Source organism: Poecilia reticulata, chromosome 12, assembly GCF_904066995.2.
Source record: "Poecilia reticulata chromosome 12, P_reticulata-male-v2, whole genome shotgun sequence".
Taxonomy (NCBI): Eukaryota; Metazoa; Chordata; class Actinopteri; order Cyprinodontiformes; family Poeciliidae; genus Poecilia; species Poecilia reticulata.
The window spans coordinates 3,389,207-3,416,954 of record NC_088841.1 but is presented as its reverse complement, the minus strand read 5'-3'; the positions used below and the strand labels follow the sequence as shown (position 1 = coordinate 3,416,954).

The 27,748-nt window shown below is 40.8% G+C and overlaps 1 protein-coding gene and 1 long non-coding RNA gene across 3 annotated transcripts; one reads left to right on the top strand and one right to left on the bottom strand.

Moving 5' to 3' along the window:
- Window positions 1-387: 387 nt before the first annotated feature.
- Window positions 388-27,739, top strand: ogdhb (oxoglutarate dehydrogenase b). Of its 2 annotated transcripts, XM_008423235.3 has the most exons (23): window positions 388-3,291; window positions 4,827-5,254; window positions 7,701-7,889; window positions 8,826-8,919; window positions 14,012-14,127; window positions 14,827-14,981; window positions 15,070-15,216; window positions 15,918-16,008; window positions 16,452-16,631; window positions 16,712-16,840; window positions 20,263-20,442; window positions 20,731-20,883; window positions 21,034-21,136; window positions 21,630-21,758; window positions 21,851-22,001; window positions 23,150-23,277; window positions 23,547-23,725; window positions 23,879-23,950; window positions 24,153-24,278; window positions 24,376-24,448; window positions 24,546-24,709; window positions 24,807-24,961; window positions 25,918-27,739. In XM_008423235.3, the coding sequence occupies exons 2-23, from the start codon at window positions 5,021-5,023 to the stop codon at window positions 26,036-26,038; spliced, it is 3,069 nt and encodes a 1,022-aa protein (XP_008421457.1). In that variant the 5' UTR covers window positions 388-3,291; window positions 4,827-5,020; the 3' UTR covers window positions 26,039-27,739. The 2 variants fall into 2 exon arrangements, with proteins under 2 accessions (XP_008421457.1, XP_081470004.1); XM_081613878.1 differs by lacking the exon at window positions 388-3,291 and having other exon boundaries at window positions 4,612-5,254.
- On the bottom strand, window positions 24,784-26,058 carry LOC145554322 (uncharacterized). Its single transcript, XR_014090325.1, has 3 exons — window positions 25,973-26,058; window positions 25,655-25,743; window positions 24,784-24,866 (listed from the first exon to the last, which is right to left on the bottom strand). It is a non-coding gene; the product is annotated as an uncharacterized LOC145554322 (long non-coding RNA).
- Window positions 27,740-27,748: the final 9 nt, after the last annotated feature.

The window sequence follows — 27,748 nt, the reverse complement described above, 5'->3', positions numbered from 1 at the left end:
GATCGAGTTACTGGACAAGGTGACATTTTCTTGCCACATATGAAGATTTTCATTTTATTTTAAGTCACATTTGATTTGTGTTTTCTTGTTTGCATTTACAGGTTAAGCATTATAAGTTAGGCTTTATATTAAATGTAGAGCTTTGCAGCGAAATTCCCCTTCCCCCCTTCACACACGCACACACACCCCCACACGCGCACACACACGCACACACACACACGCACACACACACAGGCGCACACACGCGCACACACGCACGCACACAAGCACACAAAGGTAACAATATATAGATGTAGATACAAATTCTTCATTTTACTTCAATTCAATTCAACAATACTATATTACTTCCATGCACTAACTGGGAGTAATATAGTACTACTCCCAGTACTAGTTTTTGACTAACTAGAGTCAAAAGTACACAAAATATTTAAAGAGGTTCATGGTGGTGAGACAAGTTCTTTAAACTTTCAGCACACATTAAGTAGATAGAGGTGCAATAAACTCTGTGATCAAACAATTAGGATGATTCTGAAAATAGCTTAATTGCACTTTCATAAGGTCAGTTGTCATACAGCTGGAGAGAGCGAAACACTCCTGTTTTTCTCTACCGCAGTTCAATTCGTCTTATAAATTCAGCAGAACTGACACAGTCACAAAATTCCACGTAAATATTACATTATGCAGAATTCCGTGTTGACACTTTCACTTATTTCACACGAGGGATCTCCATTCAGCACAGTTTAATGATTACTCTGAGTGCATCCTTGAGTCAACGTGAGGGTCATTACCTTGTGTTCTCATGTAGCCAAAGCCAGAAGGACAAAGGTTGACATTTATTGCTCCACTCTGGGTGTAGCAGTGAATATAGTGAGGCCGCCTGTCAATGAAACTGAACGTCCAAATGTACTTGATGTGAAAGTACAACAGGGTGTCTTATAGCGTGCAGGATTGAATCAGCAAAAGCCAATTTGTTTTGGAAGCTTATCTCCTCTCTCCGCACATGAAATTATACTTTAAACTGAACTCTTCCAAAGCAAAATACATTATTGCTGCTGGTCCATTAATCAGACATGCTTTATGAAACGGCTGCCAGCGGTAAATCATAAGTGACATGGAGAGTAGCCATGGAGATTGTTTTTCAGGACATAGAATGGATGAAAAAGAATGTCCAAAGTATTCCATCCTGCACTAGAAAGCACCAGAAACAATAGAAGACATAAATAATGTGGAGTGGTCAGGATTTTTCAAAAGGGGGCCATAACGCCCCCCAGCCCTTTTGGGTGCGCCTCTGGTCATTCTAACTTAGAGATAATCTAACATACCCCACAGATCCAGCTGTTGATCATGTGACTCGTTTGATGTTAAGAAAGTGTTTCTATTGCAGTTTTGCGAACTTAACAAATTTTGGGCCGAAAAACCACCTCATTCTAGCACCAAAAGTTTTTATCAAAAAATTTGAGTTTTGAGTTCATTAAGCAAATTTATTTTTGATATGACAAAATGCACAATTATATGATCAATGGAAATGCAGCTACTATTTGTTTCCTTGTCTGTTTCACTGCATGATGCTCAATTGTGAGACTCATCAATTTTCTCGTGTTTTGGTCCTGCTTCCACCATAACAGACTGTGATCTGATCTGTGATCTGATCTAAGCCGTTTAATGGTAACTTGAGTGTTTAGGGTCGTTGTCCAGCTCTGTCTTTTAAATGTTTTGTAACCTCCTAACAATAGTTGTCTTCAAATATTCCTTCACTGTTGCTGAGGAGAATAGTCACAGAATGATGCTCCCACTTTGTTTCAAGTGGAAAGGTGCAAAGATTTTTTTCCTCCACAGATATTTTGTATGTAGATGTTTAATTTTGGTCTCCATAAAAGCCAGATGTTTGCGGTGGATGACTAATACTAATTCAGTCTATCTTTTTATCTCTTTTTTCCCTTCTTAACCTGTGAATATCTGCAGTTTTATCCAGTTTCCATGTGTCTCTTGGCTGTTTTTTGTTTTTTATCATTAATGCCTTATGCCCTGTATAGACTTTAAAGAGCAAACTATCTTTAAATCACAAATCCTTATCAAAATTAGCCTACAAAAAATGCATTTATTTTTTGCTACGTATCAACACTACATTTGATGAAAAATTATATATTCACTAACTTATTTATCTAACTTCATTTATCACTGCTAATATCCCCCATTTAGTAGAGTTTAGTGTTCTGCCTAAATACCAACATATTAAATTCATTTAATGTTGGAAGTCAGGCTTTCTGCTTTTTTCTTGTTTCCCTCTTTGTTGATCACTGTAGCTCAAAGATCCAAACGCTTCGCTTTTTAAGAAATGACTGGAATGTGTTTCACTCAAGTGTTGTCTTCCTGCCTGTCAACCTCTCTTCTTTCAAAGACTTCGTTTGCATCTCAGCTGGGGTTTGTTGACAAAACAGTAACTTCATTATCATACACATTAGCATGAAAATGACTGGGACAGGAGGCAAATTTCCAGGAGACGGTCTTTGTTCATTTCCAAACTGAGGTTTTTCTAAAGCATTTTGGGAAACTTATGTCTTATTGTAATGTAAAACATTTCAGTCCCTCAGAAGTGTAGTGGAAGATTTTTCCTCTCAGTGTGACATGGAGCTGTTTGATTTCCCTATCTAACTCAAATATTTCTTCACTGTTTCCTTCACTGTGTCGGACCTCCTGAACTGTGTAATTCTGTTACAACGGACAGTTTGTACAACTAGTAAGTCTGCAGACCCCACACATCCTGGACACAAGCTGTTGCAATGTAAACTTTCATTTGGATAAAGCAACCGCCACAGATATAGTTTCTTCTTCTTCCCCCAGGCTGTCAATGTCTCAAACGCTTGGCATTTAAGAAGAAAATTATCTTTTTTTTCTTTTTTAGGTTTGAACTGTTTTTCTATTATAAAAACGTATAAGCTTAATTGATCTTATTTTATGTTTTCTTTTTAAACTAACAACTTTGCATCTAAGCAGCTTATTTCCATACAATTGGAATTGTTGACAAAGAAACGTGTTTCATCACCTTTCCATTGGATTTTCCTTTTTTTTTCTTTTTTTCACACTAACCTGCCTTATCGTGCTGACATCATCGCATGACGCAATTTAGAGGTGAAGTGATTGAGAGCCGTAGCGCACGCGGCTATTTACCACACACAAAAATGCGCGCGCCCGCATCCATGCACCCGCGTGCGCTGAACCCACTGCTCCTAATTCACAGCAGCAGCGGAGCGAGAGGCCGAGAGAAGCGCCAGGAAACCAACACAAATAAAGGTAATAAACCGAAATATACGACCATGTCCGCCTCAGGTTTCAGCTTGAGTTTAACTTATTTGAATACATTAAAGTTTAAAGTTTCCTCCTCGTGACCTTCCGGTTTGTTTGCAGGTCCTCGAGCAAAGTTAGGTTTGATCATATTTGACCCATTTGCTGTGTAATTTCGGGATCTTGTCCCTTTCAGACTAAATACGACATACCCATCATAATACATGGATATTATTTTTACTTTTAATGTTTAGATTCGTCTACAACGATTTATTCTTTAACACCTCGACACTCATATAGTCATAACTTTTCCAAATGCTCGTCTTATCTTTATCGGGATTATGAGATGTGAACATTAACACAGAGAGCAGAGATGATTTTACACACTACTGTAATGTGTTTATTATTTAAAGAAATCTTTTGAAAACGTTGATTCAATGAAAACACTCCAAACATGTTGAACAACAAACCAAACACTGTTTGTCTCCAAGTTATTAATTTAATTGTCTTTTAGGTCTGCTGCTGCACTTAAGGACATTTCTTAATTTAAAAAATAGAACAGTTGGTCTTCTTTTAGATCTAGTATTGAAATGCCTGAAGGCATGGGCTGATTTCTGTTCAAAACCGTTTTAAAACATCTAAGATTTTCTGAAATCCCATTCCTGCGGTTTCTAAGTCTTCTAAAGAGAAACCAGAAAGAAGTGGCTGAGTGACCAGAGTTATCTCTGGCTGTATATGTGGTGGACATAATGAGATGAATTATTTTCAGAAATTAAAAACTTTACCAAAATATTTTTCAATTTTTTATTTTTTGTTACTTTTTCTTCATTGAATCATGCCTAAAACCAACCTGCTACTATAAAACCAAACATCTGTATCATAACTCAGTGGTCACATCAGGACAACTACTGGTAATTATGCTCCCAGAGGCACAATTTCACAAGTTTAGTAAGATCTACAAACAGAAGGACATTTCTAATTTTGACACAAAAGGTGTTTTTAATAAATGACATTGTGTTATTGATTTCTATTTCTGACGATGGCACGTTAGAGCCAGATGGAACAAAAAAAGTAGAAGAGCATTTTGAAACGCCTTGTTGCTGAAATGTGCTATACAAATAAAATTTGATTGATTGATTAATTGATAGTAAATTTCCACCAAAAAAATCTCAGAAATTTTCTAGAAAAATACATAGACATTTCTCAGACTTTTTTTAGTACATTAACATTTTTCAGACATTTCTAAGTTTTTTCTAGCACATTTTCGACTTTTCGAACGTAGAAATGTTCTTGTTTTTTCTAGATATATTTTTGAGGCTGATCTCAAAATTTTTTAGTTTTTTGGCATAAATGTACTCCTCTATTTTTTTCTATCTACAATGGCCCTATATTCCATCATTTGGTCAGCAGTTTCTTCAGCTTGGAATAATTAGTGAACTCAAAAATGATGGAAAACAATGTGGGAAGAGTGACATTTGTATTAATCCAGCCCTGCTGTTTTCATAGTTCTTTAGAAGAGTTTAATAAACCTGTGTCCTTTTTAGACTCGACTACAACCTGTGGAAAGAGTGAGGAGCAACATCTGGACGAATTCTAGCACCAGCGATTTAAAAAACACCTCCAGGAACAGAGCAGGAGAAGACTTCATTTTGACAGGGTCTCCTTACTGCCACATTCTCCTGCATTTTTCTTCCAAGAGGAGCATTGGGGCGTTAGGAACCGTGGCTGACCTGCGGCCATGCATCACTTAAGGACTACAGTTGCGAGGCTTGGGCCTTTAGCTGCTGCACAGACAGCCCAGATTGCGCCACAGTCCCAACTGTTGGCGCTGGAAGGAGGCACAAGGACGTTTCAGCCTGTGAGGAGCCTGAGTGCGACTGTGGCTGCTGAACCTTTTCTCAACGGAACCAGCTCCAACTATGTGGAGGAGATGTACTACGCCTGGCTGGAGGATCCTAGGAATGTGCATAAGGTACTGAGGCGTCATGAGATGGCAGCTAATGACAAAAAAACTGACATTCCATGTCTACCCTGTCCAAAACTGTCCAAAACTGTGAAGGGTAGATTGTTTTGTTTTTTTCATCAGTCTAACCAAACAGGTTAGCAAAACTTTGAAGTTAGGTAGCTCCATAATAATATATTTTTTATTTTATTGTTTATTTTTTATTTAACTCTACTGCTTATGGAATAGAGTATTAGATGCAGATCTGATGTCACCACAGTCAAGGATAGGGAGGATTGTCATTTTGAACTAACTGTACTTTGCAGAATGAGTGAAAGATGATTTGTTGTGATAAAGAAAACTGAGTCTAGGCCTGTTGTGCTAACACATTTTACTGGATGATAAATGGTCTCAGAAGTTATTGAGATAAACAATAACATTGTTGTTTTGAGATCATTTTCAAGTAAAATAATGGCAATGGAACAATAATGGAAAAACTCATTCTCAGAGATCAATAAACTTTAAACTCTCATGAACATTTAACACTGGAACTGGAAGATATTATCTGAAATAAATAAACAAAACAACAGAAACAACAAATAAAATGAATTATAAAGTCTCTAGAAACAAAATTGTCCTTCAAAAAAGGATCTTGTTGAAACCAAAGTATTAGACTGAAGACTTTTATCATCCAGGTTTCTTTAGAAAGAGAGAAAAGAGAAAAATAGTACATCATGCAAATGGAAATTATAGAGTTATTTTTAATTATCATGCAATTAATTGCCTTATTGCTTATTGTGACAGGTCTACCTGAGTCTTGATTTGAAGTTCAGTCATATTACCTTGTATTTAATTGATGTAATTTTGAAGCATTGTAGCTTTTTGTGGTATATTATAGAAGATGATTAAAAAGGAATATGATTAAAAAGAAATAATACGCAGGGGTCATGTTTGTACACATTAGTACTGAAAGTGCATTGCTTAATCACAGGAATGTTTGTCCTTTTGACTTTTCCTCCAGCTGCTAGCTGTCTGGAAGCTTCTCTGTTAGCAGTGTCTGCCTTACAGGCAAAATTCAGGGAATGCTTGTCTCTCAGGAGCAAATGACCTTCTGCCCTGGATCTGCTCACTTATTCATATTTGTCATCACATCCAGTCTGAGCCCTTTGCACTGATTGCATGCAAACCAAACTGAGATTTTGGGGACTAACAGATGAATGTCCAGGATTCAGTGGGCTAAAGTTTGCACAAATGACTTTGATCCTCCATCTGATTATTTCTGAGTGCATTTTTATTTAAGTAGAAGCTCAGAATTAACATTATTACAGGAGTGAAGCTTTGTTGAAGAAAACAGTTATTAGTTAAAAGATCATCTTTCGGTAATACCTCAAATTACGTTACTACAATACATTTTGTTGTGTTGGTGAAAATGAGAGGTGACATGAACCGTGTTATTATGACGCATGCTTAACAAGACGGCAAAAACATCAGTGCAGATTTTCATGTCTGTCTCATCATTACTTGAGATTTAGAAATAACACCAACTAATTATCACATCTAGAACTTGAGGCTCTGTTTGTGCTACTTTAAGTAGAACGGTAAAACATTAGCTGTCACTTAGCTCATGAACTCCACTAAATGGATTAAACTACAGTCAGTGAACAGACTTTTACAGTGGGGAATTGTACGTCATAAAAGGTTCAAATACAGGCTTTGACCTGCAATCTGTTTTCAGCTAACAAACTGAGATGCCTGCTGTCAAGGTTTGTAGTTTGAGTACAGCTGTAAAGTAACTCGTGCACCATGCTAACTGTAAGCTAACATCCAGCACAGAGAAGCTGATCCTGAAAGCTTCTCACTCCTGTAATCTAATTACTCCCTGCTCCTATTAGAAACTTAGGTGGAGAGTGAGGTTAATGCTCATTAGTTAATGGTGTTAGTTACAGTTCATGTAACTTCTGATTTTAATGCAAATCTACTTTAATTTTGTTTTTGCAAGTGAAATTTTATGCATTTTCAACAACAAAAATCTTCTACAACAATCCAAAAACGTAGATGAAACTCATTTCATCCTCTGAGGTTTCATTGCCTCAGAGGATGAAACTGGGATGTAGGAATGTTGTCACCCCTGACTTAACTGTGTTTCAGTTTGGAGTTGGAAAAACCAGTGGTAATTGTGTTACAAAATAATATGTCTGCATGTTGCGCATTGAAACACTAACATAATAGAGAAATTTTACAGTACTATGTGTGTGATAGATTTAGTCAGATCAAACCACTGGCATAAAGTAACTTATATCATCTTAATCAACCATGACAGACTTTGAGGTTGGGAGTAGCTGTGTTCCGCTGCCTTGTGTCTTGATTTCAGACACAGTCTAAGCCTGTTGGCAGTAAACAAACATTTCCAGTTACTGTTTACCACCAGGAGATGAGCAGAAAAACAACAGAGGTCATTTTTTTTTTCTCCTCACAGTCTTGGGATATTTTTTTTCGGAACGCAAACGCTGGAGCGCCGCCCGGTGCGGCGTACCAAAGCCCTCCACCACTCAGCAGGCCTTCTGACGGAACGACGGGCGCCCGGGCGTTGGTGGGAGCTCAGCCCAATGTGGAGAAACTGGTGAAAGACCACCTGGCGGTGCAGTCGCTGATTAGAGCCTACCAGGTAAATGACAAACACTGTCGTATGATAAATGTTGTTTCAGATCATTATCAAATTTGGTTGTATCTTATATTTACAGCTGTTACTACTACATTCATAGCAGAAGTTTCTCCACCATAATAAATAATCACATAAATTAAGGCTTTATAACTTGCAGAAAGACAAAAACATTATTATGTTATTAACACTTATGTTTTCACTAGATATGCACAGATCTGATATTAATATCTGTATCGGTCCCGATATTCCAAAAAATTTGATTCATTTTATTTCTATGTTTTGTGCTCTGAACAACATCATGCTTTATTTATTTTACATTATATTTAAAATTCTTAATTGAACTTTCTGAATCATTCTAAAGATTTGTTGCAGTTTCTTGTAGGTAGTTTCAGTTTCTTTATTATTTATTTTCCATTGGCTGTTCTACTTCTAATTACAATGACTGAACAAATTAAAGTTGGTTTTACATGTTTGACCAAATTTGTGAATCTGTTGGTGTATTTCAGTGAGCTGTACTGGTGCAGAGTTATCAAATAAATTTGTAATTCAGTACATTTGTCTGTTCAAAAAAATTAGCGGATTGGTATCAGCCGATAATAAACCTCAGATATCGGAAATAAAAATAAAGTGAATCGGTGAAGTCCTAGTTTTCACACGGTTTGTGTCAATTAAGCATCCTTTCAGTGAGTCTTAAAGTTGCATAAAGGTCATTTTCATCTGGGCAAACACATCAGATGTACAGAAAACTTTTCAGATTGAAAGTATTTTGTTCAGGCAGAAAGCTGGCTCTGGGTAAAACAAGCAGCTGATTTAAAGCCTTTAACCCACTTCTGATATGAGGACAGTAAACTGGGCCAGGCGTGTTGACATCATGAAGGTCACCTGCTGGAATGAGTTTAGATATTCTAACCTCACCGACCCTCGTCTGCCTGTCTGCAGGTACGGGGCCATCACATAGCCAAGCTGGACCCCCTCGGTATCAGCTGTGTGGACTTCGATGACGCTCCGTGTACTGTTGGCTTTCAAAATGTTGGTGAGAAAAATAGCCCTGCACCATCCGTGTTACATTTGACTTCACTTAGCATCTCTCTAATTACCTTTTGAATATTGGGCAGTATATTTAGGAACTTAATTTATTTAGTATTTTATTTTTTATGAGCAAAATGCATGTTCTGCTAGAACCACATACATCTCTAGATGGTTTACAGGCTGGAAAAAAAATAAAAAATAAAATACTTAGCGTATATATATATATATATATATATATATATATATATATATATATATATATATATATATATATGACATGTTGCAGTGCGAGTTGTAAGCGCTCAGTGCCTTTCTGCATGGAGTTTGCATGTTCTCCCTGTGCATGCGTGGGTTTTCTCCGGGTACTCCGGTTTCCTCCCAAAGTCCAAAAACATGACTGTTAGGTTTATTGGCCTCTCCAAATTGCCCCTAGGTGTGTGTGTGTGCATGGTTGTGTGTCTCTGTGTTGCCCTGCGACAGACTGGCAACCTGTCCAGGGTGAGCCCTGCCTTTCGCCCGGTATGCTAGCTGGAGATGGGCACCAGCAACCCTCCCAACCCCACTGAGGGACAAGGGTGTAAGAAAATGTGTGTGTATATATATTTTTTTTTTTTTTTTTTTTTTTTATATAGTCTGGTCATTTTCATGGGTTAACCCTGCCTTTGTTGTATTTTTTATAATAGCATATTAGACTAATATATTGGTGTATCAAAGTTTAAAAAATATGTGTTTTATTTTATTATGTTTGTGTGTGTGTAGGTATGAATATATATATTTATATGTATACGGATGTGTTTCTGTTAAATATTATTAAAATATGCATAATTTTTCTCCTCTACTTTGTGTTCTATGAAATGAAATTCCACTAATAAAGAAGCCTGAGAAATTTAATTACTTTTGCTTGTCATTGAACATTACAAGTCTTATTAGTTTACTGTGTTCATGGAAACAGAGATTACAGTAGTTAACATTTTAATAAATAATGTAAGACCACCCAAATTTGAGTTTTTTTTACCTAAATTGATACAAATAGCATATCAGCCTGACACAGCACCCCAAGGTAAAAACAAAGTGGTGGCATCATGAGGCTGTGGAGATGCTTCTTCCTAAAGGAGAGGGAAAATGTTCAGTTGATGAGAAAAATTATGAAGTAAAATATTTCACACTATCTGTGAAATACATGTTTTTTTAATTCAGTGATTCATTTATTTTGTGTCTGTCACTCAACAAAGATCCAGTCAGACAGCATTCAATTATTTCATAATTTAACCTTTGACTATAACAGTAATTAGTGAATCCCAAAAAGTGTCAATACAACCAACTGTTTCCTGTGTTTCCATTAAAAACAATTTTACACAGAAAATCTACATTTTCTAGGTGATTTGCAGAAGAAGAAAAATGAGTGCACACATGATCTGTTATCATACCGTCTGGGTGTGGTCGTAATAATTTTAGAACATTAATTACTGTAGAGTATGGCCTATCTGAAACTATATACCCTTAATTAGATTTTATGGAACCCAGATAAATCAGAAAGATAAACACAAGCTTCCTCGCTGACTCAAAATCTGATTCATTATCATCCTAGACTACAGTCATGGCCAAAAGTTTTGAGAATGATTCAAATGTTAATATTTACAAAGTCTACTGCTTCAAGTTTTTATAATGGCAATTTGCATATACTCCAGAATGTTATAAAGAGTGATCAGCTTAACAGCAATTAATTGCAATGTCAATATTTGCCTAGAAAATGAACTTTATCCCCCAAAACACATTTCAACTTCATTGCAGCCCTGCCTTAAAAGGACCAGCTAACATCGTTTCAGTGATTGCTCCATTAACACAGGTGTGGGTGTTGATGAGGACAGGGCTGGAGATCAATCTGTCATGATTAAGTAAGAATGACACCACTGGACACTTTAAAAAGAGGCTGGTGCTTGGCATCATTGTTTCTCTTCTGTGAACCATGGTTATCTCTAAAGAAACACATGCAGTCATCATTGCACTGCACAAAAATGGCCTAACAGGGAAGAGTATCGCAGCTAGAAAGATTGCACCTCAGTCAACAATCTATTGCTTCATCAACAACTTCAAGGAAAGAGGTTCCATTGTTGCCAAAAAGGCTCCAGGGCGCCCAAGAAAGACCAGCAAGCGCCAGGACCGTCTCTTAAAAGTGTTTCAGCTGTGGGATCGGGCTACCAGCAGTGCAGAGCTTGCTCAGGAATGGCAGCAGGCAGGTGTGAGGGCATCTGCAAGCACTGTGAGGCGGAGACTCTTGGAGCAAGGCCTGGTCTCAAGGAGGGCAGCAAAGAAGCCACTTCTCTCCAGGAAAAACATCAGGGACAGACTGTTAATCTGCAAAAGGTACAGAGAGTGGACTGCTGAGGACTGGGGTAAAGTCATTTTCTCTGATGAATCCCCTTTCCGATTGTTTGGGACATCTGGAAAATAGCTTGTTCGGAGAAGACGAGGTGAGCACTACCACCAGTCTGGTCTCATGCCAACTGTAAAGCATCCGGAAACCATTCATGTGTGGGGTTGCTTCTCAGCCAATGGAGTCGGCTCTCTCACTGTCTGGCCTAAAAACACAGCCATGAATAAAGAATGGTACCAGAATGTCCTCGAGAGCAACTTCTCCCAACCGTCCAAGACAGTTTGGTGATGACCAATGCCTTTTCCAGCATGATGGAGCACGTGCCAAAAGCAAAGGTGATAACTAACTGGCTCAGGGAACAAACATAGAGATTGGGTCCATGGCCTGGAAACTCCCAGATCTTAATCCCATTGAAAACTTGTGGTCAATCATCAAGAGACGGGTGGACAAACAAAAACCTAGGAATTCTGACAAAATGCAAGCATTGATTGTGCAAGAATGGACGGCTATCAGTCAGGATTTGGTCCAGAAGTTGATTGAGAGCATGTCAGGGTGAATTGCAGAGGTCCTGAAGAAGAGGGGTCAACACTGCAAATATTGACTTGCTGCATTAACTCATTCTGTCAATAGAAGCTTTTGTTACTCATAATATGATTGCAATTGTATTTCTGTATGTGATGAAAACATCTGACATACACACATGAAAACCAGAGGGCAGCAGATCATATGAAAATATATTATTTGTGTCATTCTCAAAACTTTTGGCCATGAATGTACTACTCCTTGTTGTCATTACGATTATCAGTAGTAGTGATGCTGTCATTAATTTTTCATGTATCACATGCACTCGTACTGCTGCAGTTGTTTTAGAACATCCTGTACAGAAAGCCATGTTCCCTATGAGATAAGACTACTTGCTTTATGATGCTCTGGCTCCTGATAGGCTTAGCATGTTATCATGATGATGTCAGCAGTTCAGTCAAAGCACAGCTGTGCAGTGTGTCCTCTCTCAGCTCTTTGCCTCTGTCAAGACTGTGTGCATTTTCAGTTTCACCAAAGTCAGGATGTGAGAGAAATGTTAGTTTGCTCTTAAAAAAGCAAAAAGCAAACTGGTGCTGTAAACAGGAAGTATCCACCTGACTGTGTGAAAGGTGTGTGTTTGCTGTTCAGTGTTATTATTCCCCATGAAAAAGCCTGGTGCCTCTGAGTTCACAAGCTGCTGACTGTACTGACCTCTGATTGGATGTTTCCACGCTCACTTGTGGTTTTGTTCATTGTCAGTGAGCGGGGTCACTGAGGTCAGCAGTAGGTCGCTGCATTATCTGACCTCTGAAATTAAATGTGTGGCGTTCTACTGGATCCTTAACCAGCAGTTTGTGTGTTTGTCACTTTGTGCCTCCTGAATGACTCTTGCATTCTGATTGGTGGATGTTGTTCAGCTTGTGGCCCATCTTCTGCAATAATCACCCAGTGAGAAATTATTCCATAATATTCTGACAATAATTTAGGATTAGTGAATTTGAGCCCACAGAGTGACTTGTATCTCTTTGTGCTTAAAAAATGAAAATGTAAAAGATTTTCATAGATTGAACAAAATAAGTTGGAAACATGAGTCACTGAAATAAAGTGTCCAAAGATGTAAGTTAAAAATGATTTTCCCTAGCTAACATGTCAAAGGTTAGTGGTTTGGTGACGAACTAGAAAACACTGCATTGGAATAATGTGAGTAAGCTTCCAAAGTCTGAAGAAAAACTTTCAGAAACTTTTCAGACATATTGTTCAAAACTACTTTAAAGATTTCAAGAAAGTGCAGTGTGTCCTCTCACAGCTCTTTGCGTCTGTCAAGACTGTGTGCGTTTTCAGTTTCACCAAAGGTGGGATGTGAGAGAAATGTTACAGTTTGCTCCTAAAAAAGTAAGGAGAGGGACATCAACAGCCACCATTAGCTTCTCAGCAACAAGCCAGTTCGAAGTGCCTTACATCGTAAAATCACAAAAATACAAAATGAATAATAGAAACATTACATTTTGTCAAGTGCCATGGTTACACATCAAAATGTTGATTAATGTTTCACTTATAATGTTTCAAAATTAACCCTATGCAGGTGGGTCTTTAGTTTGGATTTAAAGGAACTCAGTGTTTTGGCTGCTTTACAATTTTCCAGAGGTTTGTTCCAGATTGGTGGCACAAAGAAGCTGAATGCTGCTTCTCCAGTTTATGGTAAATGATTCCATGCTTTCCGGGAAACTTTCAAGAATGTGATTAGGAACCTGCAGATCCATAAAGTTAATGTTTGAGTTGTTAACTCAATAATAAACAATTACCATAGAACTCTTGAGGAGACTTTCTGGACTTTATGTTCCCTGTTAAGTGAGTTATCTCAGAGTGTGATAAAGAAAGTTTAGATCAAGGTGTCCAAAGTGCTTCACGTGGGACATCTGTAGGTCTGTGTGGTCCACCGTAATTGAAGAATGGTGCAACTTTGGCCCCATGTGGAGGGTTGGAGGGGTATGTGGCTTTTATTCCTGTACGGAGTCACTTTAATGTTATCTTCCATACTAGATAAGATAAAGGAAGAAATTCTAAACTTTCGTCTGTTCTTAGTTTCTGTTTCTGTCTCAGGTTTGCCGTCCCTCTTTAGATCAGTTCCACTCCACATGGCTCCACTGATCTGGTTTAGATTCAGTTCGATTCTGTTTCCTGTGCCTCTTGTTTGCTCCAGGTTTGTACGGCCTGACTGAGGGTGACCTGGACAAAGTGTTCCGGCTCCCTGCCAGCACTTTCATTGGCGGCAATGACAGCGCTCTACCACTCAGAGAGATCATTCGCCGCCTTGAGGTAGAGCTCTGATAAGTGCACACACACATTAAAACAGCTTTGTTTGCATCCTTAAGGTCTCTGTTAAAAACAACTTGGACATTTTTATACAAAGGGCAAAAAAATTATCCAGCATAATTTGGAGGAGCTTCCAGATGTAATTGGATAATATGACTGAAAAACATATCAGGATTTAAGCATTTTATATCAATCAAGATCAATAATTATTGATTAGTTTTTTGTTTTAAATATCTGAATTACTGCCCAACTGGTGATGTGACCTCTGTTTTATTTAGTTTTCACTCCATTTACTTTTGAGCACTTATGAGGCACCACATCCAAACCTGAAACTGCTGCTGTGCAAGTTACTCAACACATTGTTGCTAGGCAACCAAACAATGAGTTAGTTAGTTGATGCCACCAACCTTAGTTAGCTCACTGTGAGAGGTTAAGCAGCTAATTTTTTTCCTCTGCCTACATCACCCAGAATGCTGTACAGTTCTGGATTGGAGTTCAGTGAGATTATTGGACATATTATCTATTGACATTGATCATATGTCTATCGTGACATGTATTGTTATTGATTTGTTGTCCAGCCCTATTTTCAGAAAATCAGGAGAAAAGAAAAAAACCATCAACAATCCTGTAGTATCCATCCACCCTTTACCTATAACCCCGCTCTGACTCAAACCAATACATGTTCATGTCTGTGTCGTGTAGATGGCCTACTGTCAGCATATCGGGGTGGAGTTCATGTTCATAAATGACTTGGAGCAGTGCCAGTGGATCCGGCAAAAGTTCGAAACTCCAGGAATCATGCAGTTTTCCTTGGAAGAGAAAAGGACTCTGCTGGGCAGGATGATCCGCTCCACCAGGTCAGTCTGTTGGTTCTTCACGCTCTGCGTCCAGAGGTAATGGAGCCAGAGTTCTGTGAAGCATCACAGCGGTCACAACTGTTGGCAGGTTTGAGGAGTTCCTTCAGAGGAAGTGGTCTTCAGAGAAACGCTTCGGCTTGGAAGGCTGTGAGTCGCTCATCCCGGCCCTGAAGACCATCATCGACCGGTCCAGTCAGTGCGGAGTGGAGAGCGTGATCCTGGGAATGCCTCACAGGTACAGACAGACACACCTGGTGTCCTCTAGCACACAAGGTGACTTTTTATTCTCTTGCCAAGCTGAAGCTTGTAGAAGAAATTGAATGCATTTTTCATACACTCTCAAAAAAGTATGAACTTCTTCATGTTTTGTCATGAAATGCATTTTATGATGTGTGCATAATTTTGAAGTAATTCATGGTTTTCAAATTTTTTTATCTTTTACAAGTACAGGGGAACCTCTAAATGCAAATTCAATTTGCTCAAAAAACCAGTTTGCCCCTTAAAAAAATCCCCACCCATGAAAATTACATTCATGTTCACAGATTCTTCACTTAAATATTGCTAGAGGCACTATATGATGTTTCTAAATGGTTTTTTTTTTTTGTACTGTTGCAAATTCAGCAAAAACATTTTTCTACAAAGTACTGACCCATGGTGGCTGAATGCAAATGTGCTCCACAATTTAAATATTTTTTTAGTGAAAAAAATATTTTAAAGCTATGTAGCATTTTCCTTCCATGCCATAACAGAATGTATTTTGTATTGGTCTTTCACCAAAACAAAAGGAAAGAGTAAATAATAAAAAAAGAAAGACATTGAAGTTTGTAGATGTAACATGACAAAGGGAGAAATGTTTCAAAAGGTATGGATACTGTGCTGGCAGACAAAAGTAAAGTATTCTCATTCATGTGTTTTTTTCCCCATAATTCTCTTCAGAGGGAGGCTGAACGTTCTGGCCAATGTTATCCGGAAAGACCTAGATCAAATCTTCTGTCAGTTCGATTCCAAGCTGGAGGCTGCTGACGAGGTTTGCACAACAAAACCACTCACAGACATCCATGCAAACGTTAATGAAACCATCGCCAACTAATAACATGCTTTTAATGGTTGCAGACAAACTGATTTCTTCTAATTATCATGGCTTTAACACAAAAATGGAAAATACCATTTTATACTTATTTTTCTATTGCATAGAGGCCAGAAACATGCAGGAATCTCTGGTTCTTCTAGTTTAGATTAAGACATCAACCCAGTTTACTTCCCCCATATTGTAGTACTTTCAAACCAACTTGTTACAAAAATAAATAAATGTAAATGCATCTTAGAACAAGGACAAATTTCATCAGAGGAAATGGTTCCTCCAAATTGGAAAACCTGAAAGAGACAAAGTTATCACTTAAACATTTAGCTGACTTATAGATCACAGTGGCTTAAACACATGAGCTGTAACTGTTTACTGTCTGTGTTTAGGGCTCAGGAGATGTGAAATATCATTTAGGCATGTATCACAGGAGGATGAACCGAGTCAGTGACAGGTACATCACCCTGTCGCTCATGGCCAACCCGTCCCACCTGGAGGCCGTGGATCCAGTGGTGCAGGGGAAGACCAAAGCTGAGCAGTTTTACTCTGGAGACACCGAGGGGAAGAGGGTGGGTGGTCTAACGAGTTCATGAAAAGACAGTTTTCTGGTAATTGTTTCTATAGGTTTTGAATTTGGAAACTGTTTCAGGTGATGTCTATTCTGCTCCACGGAGATGCTGCGTTCGCAGGCCAGGGAATTGTGTACGAGACGTTCCACCTTTCAGACCTGCCGTCCTACACCACCCATGGCACCATCCATGTGGTGGTGAACAACCAGGTATTCACTTGTGAACTCTGAACGAGTTAAAGAAGGTTATTCACCAAAAAACATGCAGTGGAGAAATGAGGCCTCCAGGCTTTTATTCGGCTTACGAGGATTTCAATGATTTAAAACACAGTAAAAATAGTGACCTCTCCTTAGACTGCCACCTTATCGTGGTGGAGGAGTTTGAGTGTCCCAATGATCCTAGGAGCTATGCTGTCTAGGGCTTTATGCCCCTGGTAGGGTTACCCAAGGCAGACAGGTCCTAGGTGAGAAACCAGACAAAGTGCAGCCTTAAGACCCCTTATGATGAGTAATAACTTTGGATCTGGCGTTCCCTTCCCCTGGACACGGGTCACCGGGGCCCCACTCTGGAGCCAGGTCTGGAGGTGGGGCACGATGGCGAGCGCCTGGTGGCCAGAGTTTTACCCACGGAGCCCGGCCGGGCTCAACCCGAAGAGGAGACGTGGGTCCCCCTTCCAATGGGCTCACCACCTGTCGGAGGGGCCAAAGGGGTCGGGTGCAGTGTGTTACGGGCGGCAGCCGAGGGAGGGGACCCTGGTGGTCTGATCCTCGGCTGCAGAAGCTGGCTCTTGGGACGTGGAACATCACCTCTCTGGTGGGGAAGGAACCAGAGCTAGTGTGCGAGGCTGAGAGGTTCTGGCTAGAAATAGTCGGCCTCACCTCGACACATGGCTCTGGTTCTGGAACCAGTCTCCTTGAGAGGGGCTGGACATACTTAAACTCTGGAGTTGCCCACAGTTGCCCACAGTGAGAGATGCTGGGCGGAAGTGGGCATACTTGTTGCCCCCCATCTTGGCGCCTGTACGTTGGGGTTTACCCCGGTGAACGAGAGGGTAGCCTCCCTCCGCCTACAGGTGGGGGGACGGGTTCTGACTGTTGTCTGTGCTTACGGGCCGAACAACAGTTCAAATTACCCACCCTTCTTGGAGTCCTTAGAGGGGGGTACTGGAGAGTGCCCCTCCTGGGCACTCCCTTGTTCTACTGGGGGACTTCAACGCTCACGTGGGCAATGACAGTGAGACCTGGAGGGGCGTGGTTGGGAGGAACGGCCCCCCCGATCTGAACTCAAGTGGTGTTCTGTTGTTGGACTTCTGTGCTCGTCATGGATTGTCCATCACGAACATCATGTTCAGGCACAAGGTCGTCCATATGTGCACTTGGCACCAAGACACCCTAGGCCGCAGTTCGATGATCGATTTTGTCATCATTTCATTAGGTCTGCGGCCATATGTCTTGGACACTCGGGTGAAGAGAGGTGCGGAGCTGTCCACTGACCACTACCTGGTGGTGAGTTGGCTCACCACCAGGTAGAGAAGTGGGGGAGGAAGCCGGTCAGACCTGGCAGGCCCAAACTTGCAGTGAGGGTCTGCTGGGAATGTCTGGCGGAGTCCCCTGTGAGACAGAGCTTCAACTCTCATCTCCAGCAGAACTTCGAACACATTCCGGGGGAGGTTGGGGACATTGAGTCTGAGTGGACCATGTTCCGCGCCTCCATTGCCGAGACGGCTTATTGGAGATGCTGCCACAAGGCTGTTGGTGGCTGTCGCGGCGGCAACCCTTGAACCGGTTGGTGGACACCTTCGGTGAGGGATGCTGTCAAGCTGAAGAAGGAGTACTATTGGGCCTTTTTGGCCTGTGGGACTCCAGGCGCAGCTGATGGGTACCGGCAGGCAAAGCGGCATGTGGCTCAGGTGGTCGCTGAGGCAAAAAATCGGGCGTGGGAGGAGTTTGGAGAGGCCATGGAGAAAGACTTTGATTCTGCTTCGAAGCGATTCTGGTCCACCATCCGGTGTCTCAGGATGGGGAAGCAGTGCAGCACCAACACTGTTTATCGTGGGGATGGTGTGCTGCTGACCTCAACATGGGACGTTGTGGGCCGGTGGGTGGAATACTTTGAAGACCTCCTCAATACCACCAACATGCCTTCTGTTGAGGAAGCTGAGCCTGGGGACTCTGAGTTGGGCTCTCCAATCTCTGGGGACGAGGTCGTCGAGGTGGTCAAAAAGCTCCTCGGTGGCAGGGCCCCGGGGGTGGATGAGATCTGCCCGGAGTTCCTCAAGGCTCTGGATGTTGTAGGGTTGTGTTGGCTCCAAATCCAAGGCCATGGTCTTGAGCCGGAAAAGGGTAGAGTGCCTTCTCCGGGTCGGGGGTGTTGTCCTGTCTCAAGTGGAGGAGTTTAAGTATCTGGGGATCTTGTTCACAAATGAGGGAAGAAGGGCGCGGGAGATCGATAGGCGGATGCGGGAGATCGACAGGCGGATTGAGGCAGCGTCTGCCGTGAAGCGGGCGCTGTACCGGTCCGTCATGGTGAAGAGAGAGCTGAGTCAAAAGCGAAGCTCTCAATTTACCGGTCGATCTACATTCCCACCCTCATCTATGGTCATGAGCTTTGGGCCGAAATGGGTTTCTTCTGCAGGGTGGCTGGGCTCTCCCTTAGAGATAGGGTGAGAAGCTTGGTCATCCGGGAGGGACTCAGAGTAGAGCCACTGCTCCTTCACGTCGAGAGGAGCCAGTTGAGGTGGCTCGGGCATCTGGTCAGGGTGCCTCCTGGACGTCTCCCTGGTGAGGTGTTTCGGGCACGTCCCACCGGGAGGAGGCCTCAGGGAAGACCCAGGACACGCTGGAGGGACTATGTCTCTCGGCTAGCCTGGGAACTCCTTGGGATTCCCCAGGAGGAGCTGGAAGAAGTGGCTGGGGAGAGGGAAGTCTGGACCTCCCTTCTGAAGCTGCTGCCCCCGTGACCCGACCCCGGATAAGCGGCAGAAAATGGATGGATGTATAAAAATAGTGACATATTTTTACTTTAAATACATCACTATTTTGATTACTATGATTATACTGGGGGCTGCACAGTGGCGCAGTTGGTAGAGCGGTTGCCTTGCAGCAAAAAGGTTCTGGGTTCAATTCCCGGCCCCGGTCTTTCTGCATGGAGTTTGCATGTTCTCCCTGTGAATGCGTGGACCCTCTCCAGGTACTCCGGTTTCCTCCCACAGTCCAAAAACATGACCTCTCCAAACCTCTCCAGATTGTCCCTAGGTGTGAGTGTGTACGTGCATGGTTGTTTGTACTGTGTGTCTCTGTGTTGCCCTGCAACAGGGTGAACCCCGCCTCTCACCCAGAACGTTAGCTGGAGATAGGCACCAGCAACCCTCCCGACCCCACTAGGGACAAGGGTGTAAAGAAAATGGATGGATGGATGATTATACAGATTTATTTATTTTTTATGAGCGTGAATATGTTAGGTGCTCCCACCCCCTCCGAATTCTTGGTGTCTTATACACTGTGCATGATTATTCTCATTGGACTGAATGAAACTTAATTAAGCCAGTAAAATAAAACCAGATTAGTTTATGCTGAGCTGTCAACCAGGCAGAAACCTGAAAACACCTGACAGCCTTCTCTGCTTCCTGCAGATTGGATTTACCACAGACCCCAGGATGGCCCGCTCATCTCCATACCCAACAGATGTGGCCCGAGTCGTGAATGCGCCGATCTTCCACGTCAACGCAGACGACCCGGAGGCCGTGATGTTTGTGTGCAACGTAGCGGCAGAGTGGAGGAACACGTTCCATAAGGACGTTGTTGTAGATCTGGTAAATGTTTAAGTAAATGTCTACATTTTAAAAAATGATATCCTTTTTAAACTTGTAGTTTGGAGGAAAAGGTAAGAAAAGCCATTAACAAAACTTTAATAACCTGAAAGTTCAAGTCAGAAGTGTTGCATACGCGAGATGGCAGAAATGAAGTTTGTAGATCTGTCAAACCTATTACTGTAAATATTACTATGATAGATCCTTAGATCATTACACATTAACACAGAAATCCTGAGAATTCACAGTCCTATATCAGGACAGGGATGTTATTGACTGTTTCTGCTGCAGGTTTCCTACAGGCGTAACGGCCACAATGAGATGGATGAGCCGATGTTCACCCAGCCGCTGATGTACAAGCAGATAAAGAAGCAGAAAGGAGTCTTGCAGAAGTTTGTAGAAAAGCTTGTTGCTGAAGGAGTCGTCACAACACAACACTACAAGGTAATGCCACCAGCATGCCTGTACGCCTTATGATTTTGAGCATGTGATTTTTATCTATCCTAAACTTTAAAAATACTGAAATTGAGTGTTTAGGTTTGAACTCCACATTTCCATTTATGAAACTGAAATGCAAACCTTTTTGACTCTTAGGGGGAAGTGGCTCGATACGACAAAATCTGTGAGGATGCTTTTGCTCATTCCAAAGACGAGAAGATCCTCCACATCAAACACTGGCTGGACTCTCCCTGGCCAGGTTAACTTGTTTCTAGGAATCATTTAAATGTTGATTTGTGTAATTTTTTTCACAGTATGACCATGTTTTGTATAGATTACATGTATATTTAGTGTTAATGTAATCTGCTAATGCATCTGAACTGAGAAAATTACTTTCTTTTTGTCTTTTTTCATATTTAATGATCACTGAAACTTGCATGCTATGTGAGTATCTTCAAGTAGTCAAATAATTCAATGTTAAAATGATCAGAAACCAAGTCAGACTCCACTGCTGTTGGAATTACCTTAAGCTTTCGGCATGCTGTGGTGAGTGGATATTCCTCAGCGCAGACAGAGTGTCTGCGTAGTGTAGCATGGGTTTACGTAAAGTTAGCATCAGGTCGCTGTTGTGACATTTGAGTAGAACGTGTGTAAGTGTGACGTTTTGGAGCAGTGGTGTGGTATTTATGGCGTCTCAATTACAGCACTCCACCACTGAATTATTATGTCTTTTGTCTATATAAAATCTTTAGGTTTTTTCACTCTGGATGGTCAACCTAAAACTATGAGCTGTCCTTCCACTGGTATTCGAGAAGATGAGCTCTGTCACATTGGAAACGTCGCAGCCTCTGTCCCGGTGGAAGATTTCATGATACATGGAGGTATTCTCCATCACTCCATTAGGATTGTTAGAAAATGCTATGAATTAGCAGTGTTGAGCCTTCATTTTTCTGCTTGTTGGATCATGCCACAGGGTTGAGTCGTATTCTGAAGGGACGCACACATATGGTGAGCCAGCGAGTGTGTGACTGGGCCCTCGGAGAGTACATGGCCTTTGGCTCTCTGCTCAAAGAAGGCATCCACGTGCGTCTCAGCGGACAGGATGTAGAGAGGGGGACGTTCAGGTAACAACAAAACAGCTTGTTTAATGGTAAATACTGAGTGACATGATTTATTTGCTCAACACAGAGTACTAGCCTGGTAAAAACCAGCGTCTTGTTCTGCGCTTCACTTTGAGGGTCTGGACTCTAGGCTGTTGAGAAACGATTGCTTCCTGGAATTGTGGACTCTCACGAGGTTTTAACCCTTGTTTGTCGAAATGGGGTCCAACTGACCCCACACACGTAAAACCTGTATCATTTTCCATAGAACTCTATGGACCTCTATGCCTCAGTCCTCGCACACACAAGGGTTAAACGTTACCCAAGCACTAACGTTTGACCATAACGTGTGTCATGAGACAGTTTGATGCTACGAAGATTATTGGAAATTTTCTGCGCTGTAAACAGCCATTTTCCATTGTGAAGAGAGAAATGTCAAGCTGAATGAGGTGTCTGTTAATGTTAATTCAATATTTGGCTAACACAAATGTCTTGGTTCAGTCCCTCTGCTTCCATCGCTAAAACTACAGACAGACTACAATTCTAAGACAGCGTGGAAAATCAATGTCACCGTTCACAATTCCTCCTTCTCTTCGCTGATTGTGGAAATCAGCAGAGGGAATCCAAGTGAATGGGAGAAAGTCCAGACTGGGCTTTGAAGAGAGATTAAAATCAAGTGGAATTAGAAAAGAATGTAATGGCCAGGCTAATACAGTACAGTGTTATCCTCAGAGAAAACAAAAAAATTATGTTATTGGTAAAAGTTAAATGTTTTATGCTGCTTGTAGATGAACTACACTGGTTAAAGGTAACTGGGTTTGATTTGTGCAAAATATTCTCACTGATTAAATTGGTTGGAGGTGGATTTTGTTTTGCCCACACATTTTACATCACAATATATCACTCTGATTAGATTACATTGTTTTATGTGACAATCTGATTCTTTGACCAAATTCAGGACTTTATAAAATGCTAGTCAATGAAAGTATGCTAAATACGCACAGTGGCACACAGGATTGTAAAGATACAAAAAGCTAAGTATGTTTTGTATATTCTTTAAAAAAAAGTTGCATATAGATTCTCATTCTTCAACTAAAACACATTGTTTCATATCTTTGGCCAAAATGTCCTGTTAGAAAAATGAATCAAATTGTTTTTACTGTTTTTCACAGCCATCGACATCACGTTCTCCACGACCAGAACGTGGATAAGAGGATCTGCATCCCGATGAACTCCATCTCCCCTGATCAGGCTCCCTACACCGTGTGCAACAGCTCCCTGTCTGAGTACGGAGTCCTGGGTGAGTGGCACACCGACCGGCAGCGCCATGAAAAGTCACAAATTACACATCTGACTCTTTATATATTTCGAACATGAAAGAAGTATAAAATCATACACATGAGCACGGAATGCAAAGAACATTTATTTTTGTACAATAATCTTAACATCCTTGTAAAGGAGAAGGAAGAAGTAAGAAGCTTATGAACTCCTACCCCATAAACTCATACCACATTAAACATGATTACCTTCAGTCACACGGTGGCGTTTGTTTTTATCCCGTCTCTGCAGGTTTTGAGCTCGGCTTCGCCATGGCCAGTCCCAACGCTCTGGTACTGTGGGAGGCCCAGTTCGGAGACTTTCACAACACGGCCCAGTGTATCATTGACCAGTTCATCAGCTCTGGACAGGCCAAGTGGGTCAGACAGAACGGCATAGTGCTGCTGCTGCCGCACGGCATGGAGGGCATGGTAGGAACAAACAAACACCTGTGTTTTTTTTCTTCGCTGGTATATTTAGCTCAATTCAAAGATACTTTATCAATCCCAAAGGGAAATTAAATAAATATTCTGCAGACACAATGTTTCTGTATTCTACTCTTTGTGTCTCTTGTTCACATCCAGGGTCCAGAACATTCATCTGCCCGTCCTGAGAGGTTCCTACAGATGTGCAATGACGACCCAGATGTTTTTCCTGTAAGTTTGTGTCCCTATATAAGAACACTAAATACTGGATATGTTGACATAATCTAATGTTTTAACCTGGTGTTAAGTCATGTCAACTATTGTCTGCATAAATTAAGCAGAGATCTGACATTAACATTAGAAAATGTTGCTTTTTTCACAGCGATGAAATCAGCTTTTTATTATTTTGAAACTTTTTTTTAATTATTATTAGAAAGTCACAGGGGACTTTGCGGTGCATCAGCTTTATGACTGTAACTGGATCGTGGCCAACTGCTCCACTCCTGCAAACTACTTCCATGTCCTGCGCAGGCAGATCCTGCTGCCCTTCAGGAAGCCTGTGAGCAACTCCCACCATGAACCGCAGCTCAGAGTTCAAACCGACGCAGTTCCTAAAGCTCAACGTGTTCCTCTTTTCTCTGCTTTTTAAACAACAGCTCATCGTGTTTACGCCAAAGTCGCTGTTGCGCCATCCAGAGGCCAAATCGAGCTTTGATGACATGCTGCCTGGTAAGAACTGATTTTAAAAAAAAAAGAAAACATCCAGGAAATGATGTCAATGAAATAAAGTCTTGGTTTTATATTATGTTATATTTTCTCCAACCAGGTACCCACTTCCAGCGCCTCATCCCGGATGAGGGGCCGGTAGCTGTTGGCCCCCAGAACGTGAAGAGAGTCGTTTTCTGCGCAGGCAAGATTTACTATGACCTCATCAGAGAGCGTAAGAGCAGAGGCCTGGAGGATGCCGTCGCCGTCGTCCGCATCGAGCAGGTGATTGGTTCCGCCTTCGCTTCATCCAACCAACTTCATCTCCAGGCCTGGATCAACGCTGCAGCAGATTTAAGGTCGTGTTTGTGTGATGTTGCAGCTGTCTCCGTTCCCCTTTGACCTGGTGAAAGCTGAGGCTGATCGGTACCAGAACGCCGATCTGGTTTGGTGTCAGGAGGAGCATAAGAACCAGGGTTACTACGACTACGTCAAGCCCCGCCTCCGTACAACAATGAACCGCACGCGCCCCATCTGGTCAGTTTTACATAGGTCACCTGCTGTGAAGCTCTCCACACCAAAGCAATGCAAGAATGGTAGAAGTAATGAGACAAGATTCAATGCTTAGCAATGACATCAGGGGTATTTCTAACATGAGGTGGTGCATGACTGTGAAATGGAAGGAAATGCATGGTTGTCAATGTTTTGTTTTTACAAATGGGAATTTGAAAAGTGTGGCATGCATTCATTTTCTTTTTTCTTTTTTCTGAACCACTACATGAAATGTAAAAGTCACATAATGAGGAAATAGCACACAGATGCACCACTGTGTCTCAGTGTGAATGCTGCTGCTCTGTGTAGGCCTCAGAGGATTGTTAGTGAACAAACAGAAAAGGTGCACAAAACCTGATTCTAAATGGAATTGGAATTCCAAGTCCTGGGAATCCTGAATCCACTGAAAATACTCAAAGATCCATTTTAAAATGCTCATCCTATTTGAGAGCATGAGAACAAGACAGCAAAATCTTTACAGCACTTTTTCAGACACTCAAAGATGCATTCCCAGTAAACTGCATATTGCATTACGCAATACTTTTGAAAGACTCCACATGGAAAGTCATAATGGTCAAAATGAGTTGTGGGGTTGATATGTGATCCGTTGTAGTGGAACAGACTTCTTTCATAATCTAATAATTATGATTTTCAGCCATTGTTTACATTTGGATTTACCACTTCTGGTTTCTTCTGGTGCAGAATTCCGACGCATGCGTCACGTCGATGAGGTGAAAGTCAGATCCAATGTAACATGACCGTTCAGGCTGTTAGAAAACAATCCGATACGCATATGATTTAGAATCACTTATGGAAGTATCTTGGTGTCTTAAGAGTCTCCTCATTAAACATGTTGGACTGATCAAGACAATGTCTATGTAAAAAAAAACAAAAGTACTTTGAGTTTCTGTTTTGACGTTAGTGCCTGTGTGTTTGTGCAGGTATGCTGGCCGTGAGCCCGCTGCAGCTCCAGCCACTGGAAACAAACACACTCACCTGACGGAGCTTCAGCGTTTATTGGACGCAGCCTTCGATCTGGACACTTCCCCACGGAAACTGTAACGGCCCCAGAACACCACAGCCCAGACCGGACTGTTTACACCGTTACCATGAAGACCGTGTGTTCACAGTGAGACACGATGCCAAAGGAAAACTACAGAACCACTGATTGATTTAATGATTTTGGTGAAATATTTTCTGGCACACAGAACAATAATAATCAGTTAAAGAATATTTTAATATTACAAGGAAAATCTAAACCTCAGAAACTAAGAAAAGAAAACAGCCAGATTGGTAACCTGGTAAAAACTTTTATTTGTGTGGCTCTGTTTGCCTCCCAACCAGCAAAAACATGAATTATGGTTTTAAGGGAATTTGACTGAGAAAAATCAGATAGAAGAAAATGACATTTAATATTTTAGAAGTTTTAGAGAAGCTGGTTGGACAGAGGGAACTGATTTATACTCAATAACTTTAAAAAATTGCCAACTAATCATTTAAGGGACAGTATTATGCAAAATGACGTATCAGAAAAAGCAGGAGTTTTTAAAGAGACAGAGGTTCAACTGCAAGGCGTTTCATTACAAAGTCAAATTTTTAGAGTCATATTTGCATATTTGATATCACATTTTTATAACCACTGAAGGTATCATAGTTACCTGATTGTGCTATAAAATGATCCTGTGTGCCAGAAAAATTTATAACACCGACCCTTTAACTGGATTTTGGAAATCAAGATTACGGGATTTAAACTTTTACTGTTTCAAAGCCACAAAGCAATATAAAGTCTTTTAATGAAAAGTCAAAGTGTTGGAATGACTGGTATTCAACTGTACTTCCCTCTCCCTCACCTGTTGCTGTGCTGTCAGTGGGGTTTTTTCCCTCTTACTGCATAAGAGGGAAATTATATTTATATAATTATATTTTGCACAATAAGTTCACTTATTTAAAAAAGAAAACACTAAAACTGCCACTTTTTCATTTTACAGTTCGTCTTCAACTAATCTGTTCATGTGCTTTAAAAAAAAGTTGTTAAAATGATCTGCTCATATCAACACCACTTATGAAAAAAGTACAACTGAACCCTTACAGTTCTAAATATGTGGTTTAGCTAAAAGAAACCGATATATGGATTATCTGCGTCATGGATCAAAATATCAAATACCGGTACGTTTTATAGATAACACTGCTAATTAATATTTACATATCATTTTAATAGCAGAGAGGATATTTTGTTGCTGTTTTGTTATGAATAAAAGCAGTCAGATAATTTTTTTCAATTTTTATTTGAAGATGTTTTTTGTTAATATCAAATGTTCATGGGAAGATCTACTGCTGCATGCATACAGCTAACTATGAGATGAGGGTTTCTGGAAAAAATGCAACACTGAGCATCAGGGATTGTTTGACACACTGACACACTAATATAGCGGAAGAATGTTTGGTAAAAGAATTTAGGTTTCATTAGAAGTTCAACATCTCAACCGGCCCCTGACTTACAAATTCAAGCTTAGGAGCTGAAGACGCTTTTTATTGCTTTTTTTTTTTCTTCTTTATTTTTTTTCCCAGTCCAAAACATCACTCTTTAAGGTCTGCTTGTACAAGATTATAGCATGTCCCTATGGAAACATCATAGCGTTGATGCAGATATGTCAGTAAACACACAACCTCTGAATTAAAGCATGTATTTATTTTCATTTGTTGCTGCCTGTTTTAATGTTTTGAACAAAAATAAAGGATTTCTATCAGTGCTGTTAAACATAACTATATGTT

Excerpts from the sequence above, each read along its gene's own strand:
- ogdhb (XM_008423235.3), top strand. The coding sequence starts at position 5,021 with ATGCATCACTTAAGGACTACAGTTGCGAGGCTTGGGCCTTTAGCTGCT. Across the intron at positions 14,982-15,069 it reads AGGATGATCCGCTCCACCAG|GTTTGAGGAGTTCCTTCAGA; the intron begins GTCAGTCTGTTG and ends AACTGTTGGCAG. Across the intron at positions 21,759-21,850 it reads AGATTTCATGATACATGGAG|GGTTGAGTCGTATTCTGAAG; the intron begins GTATTCTCCATC and ends ATCATGCCACAG.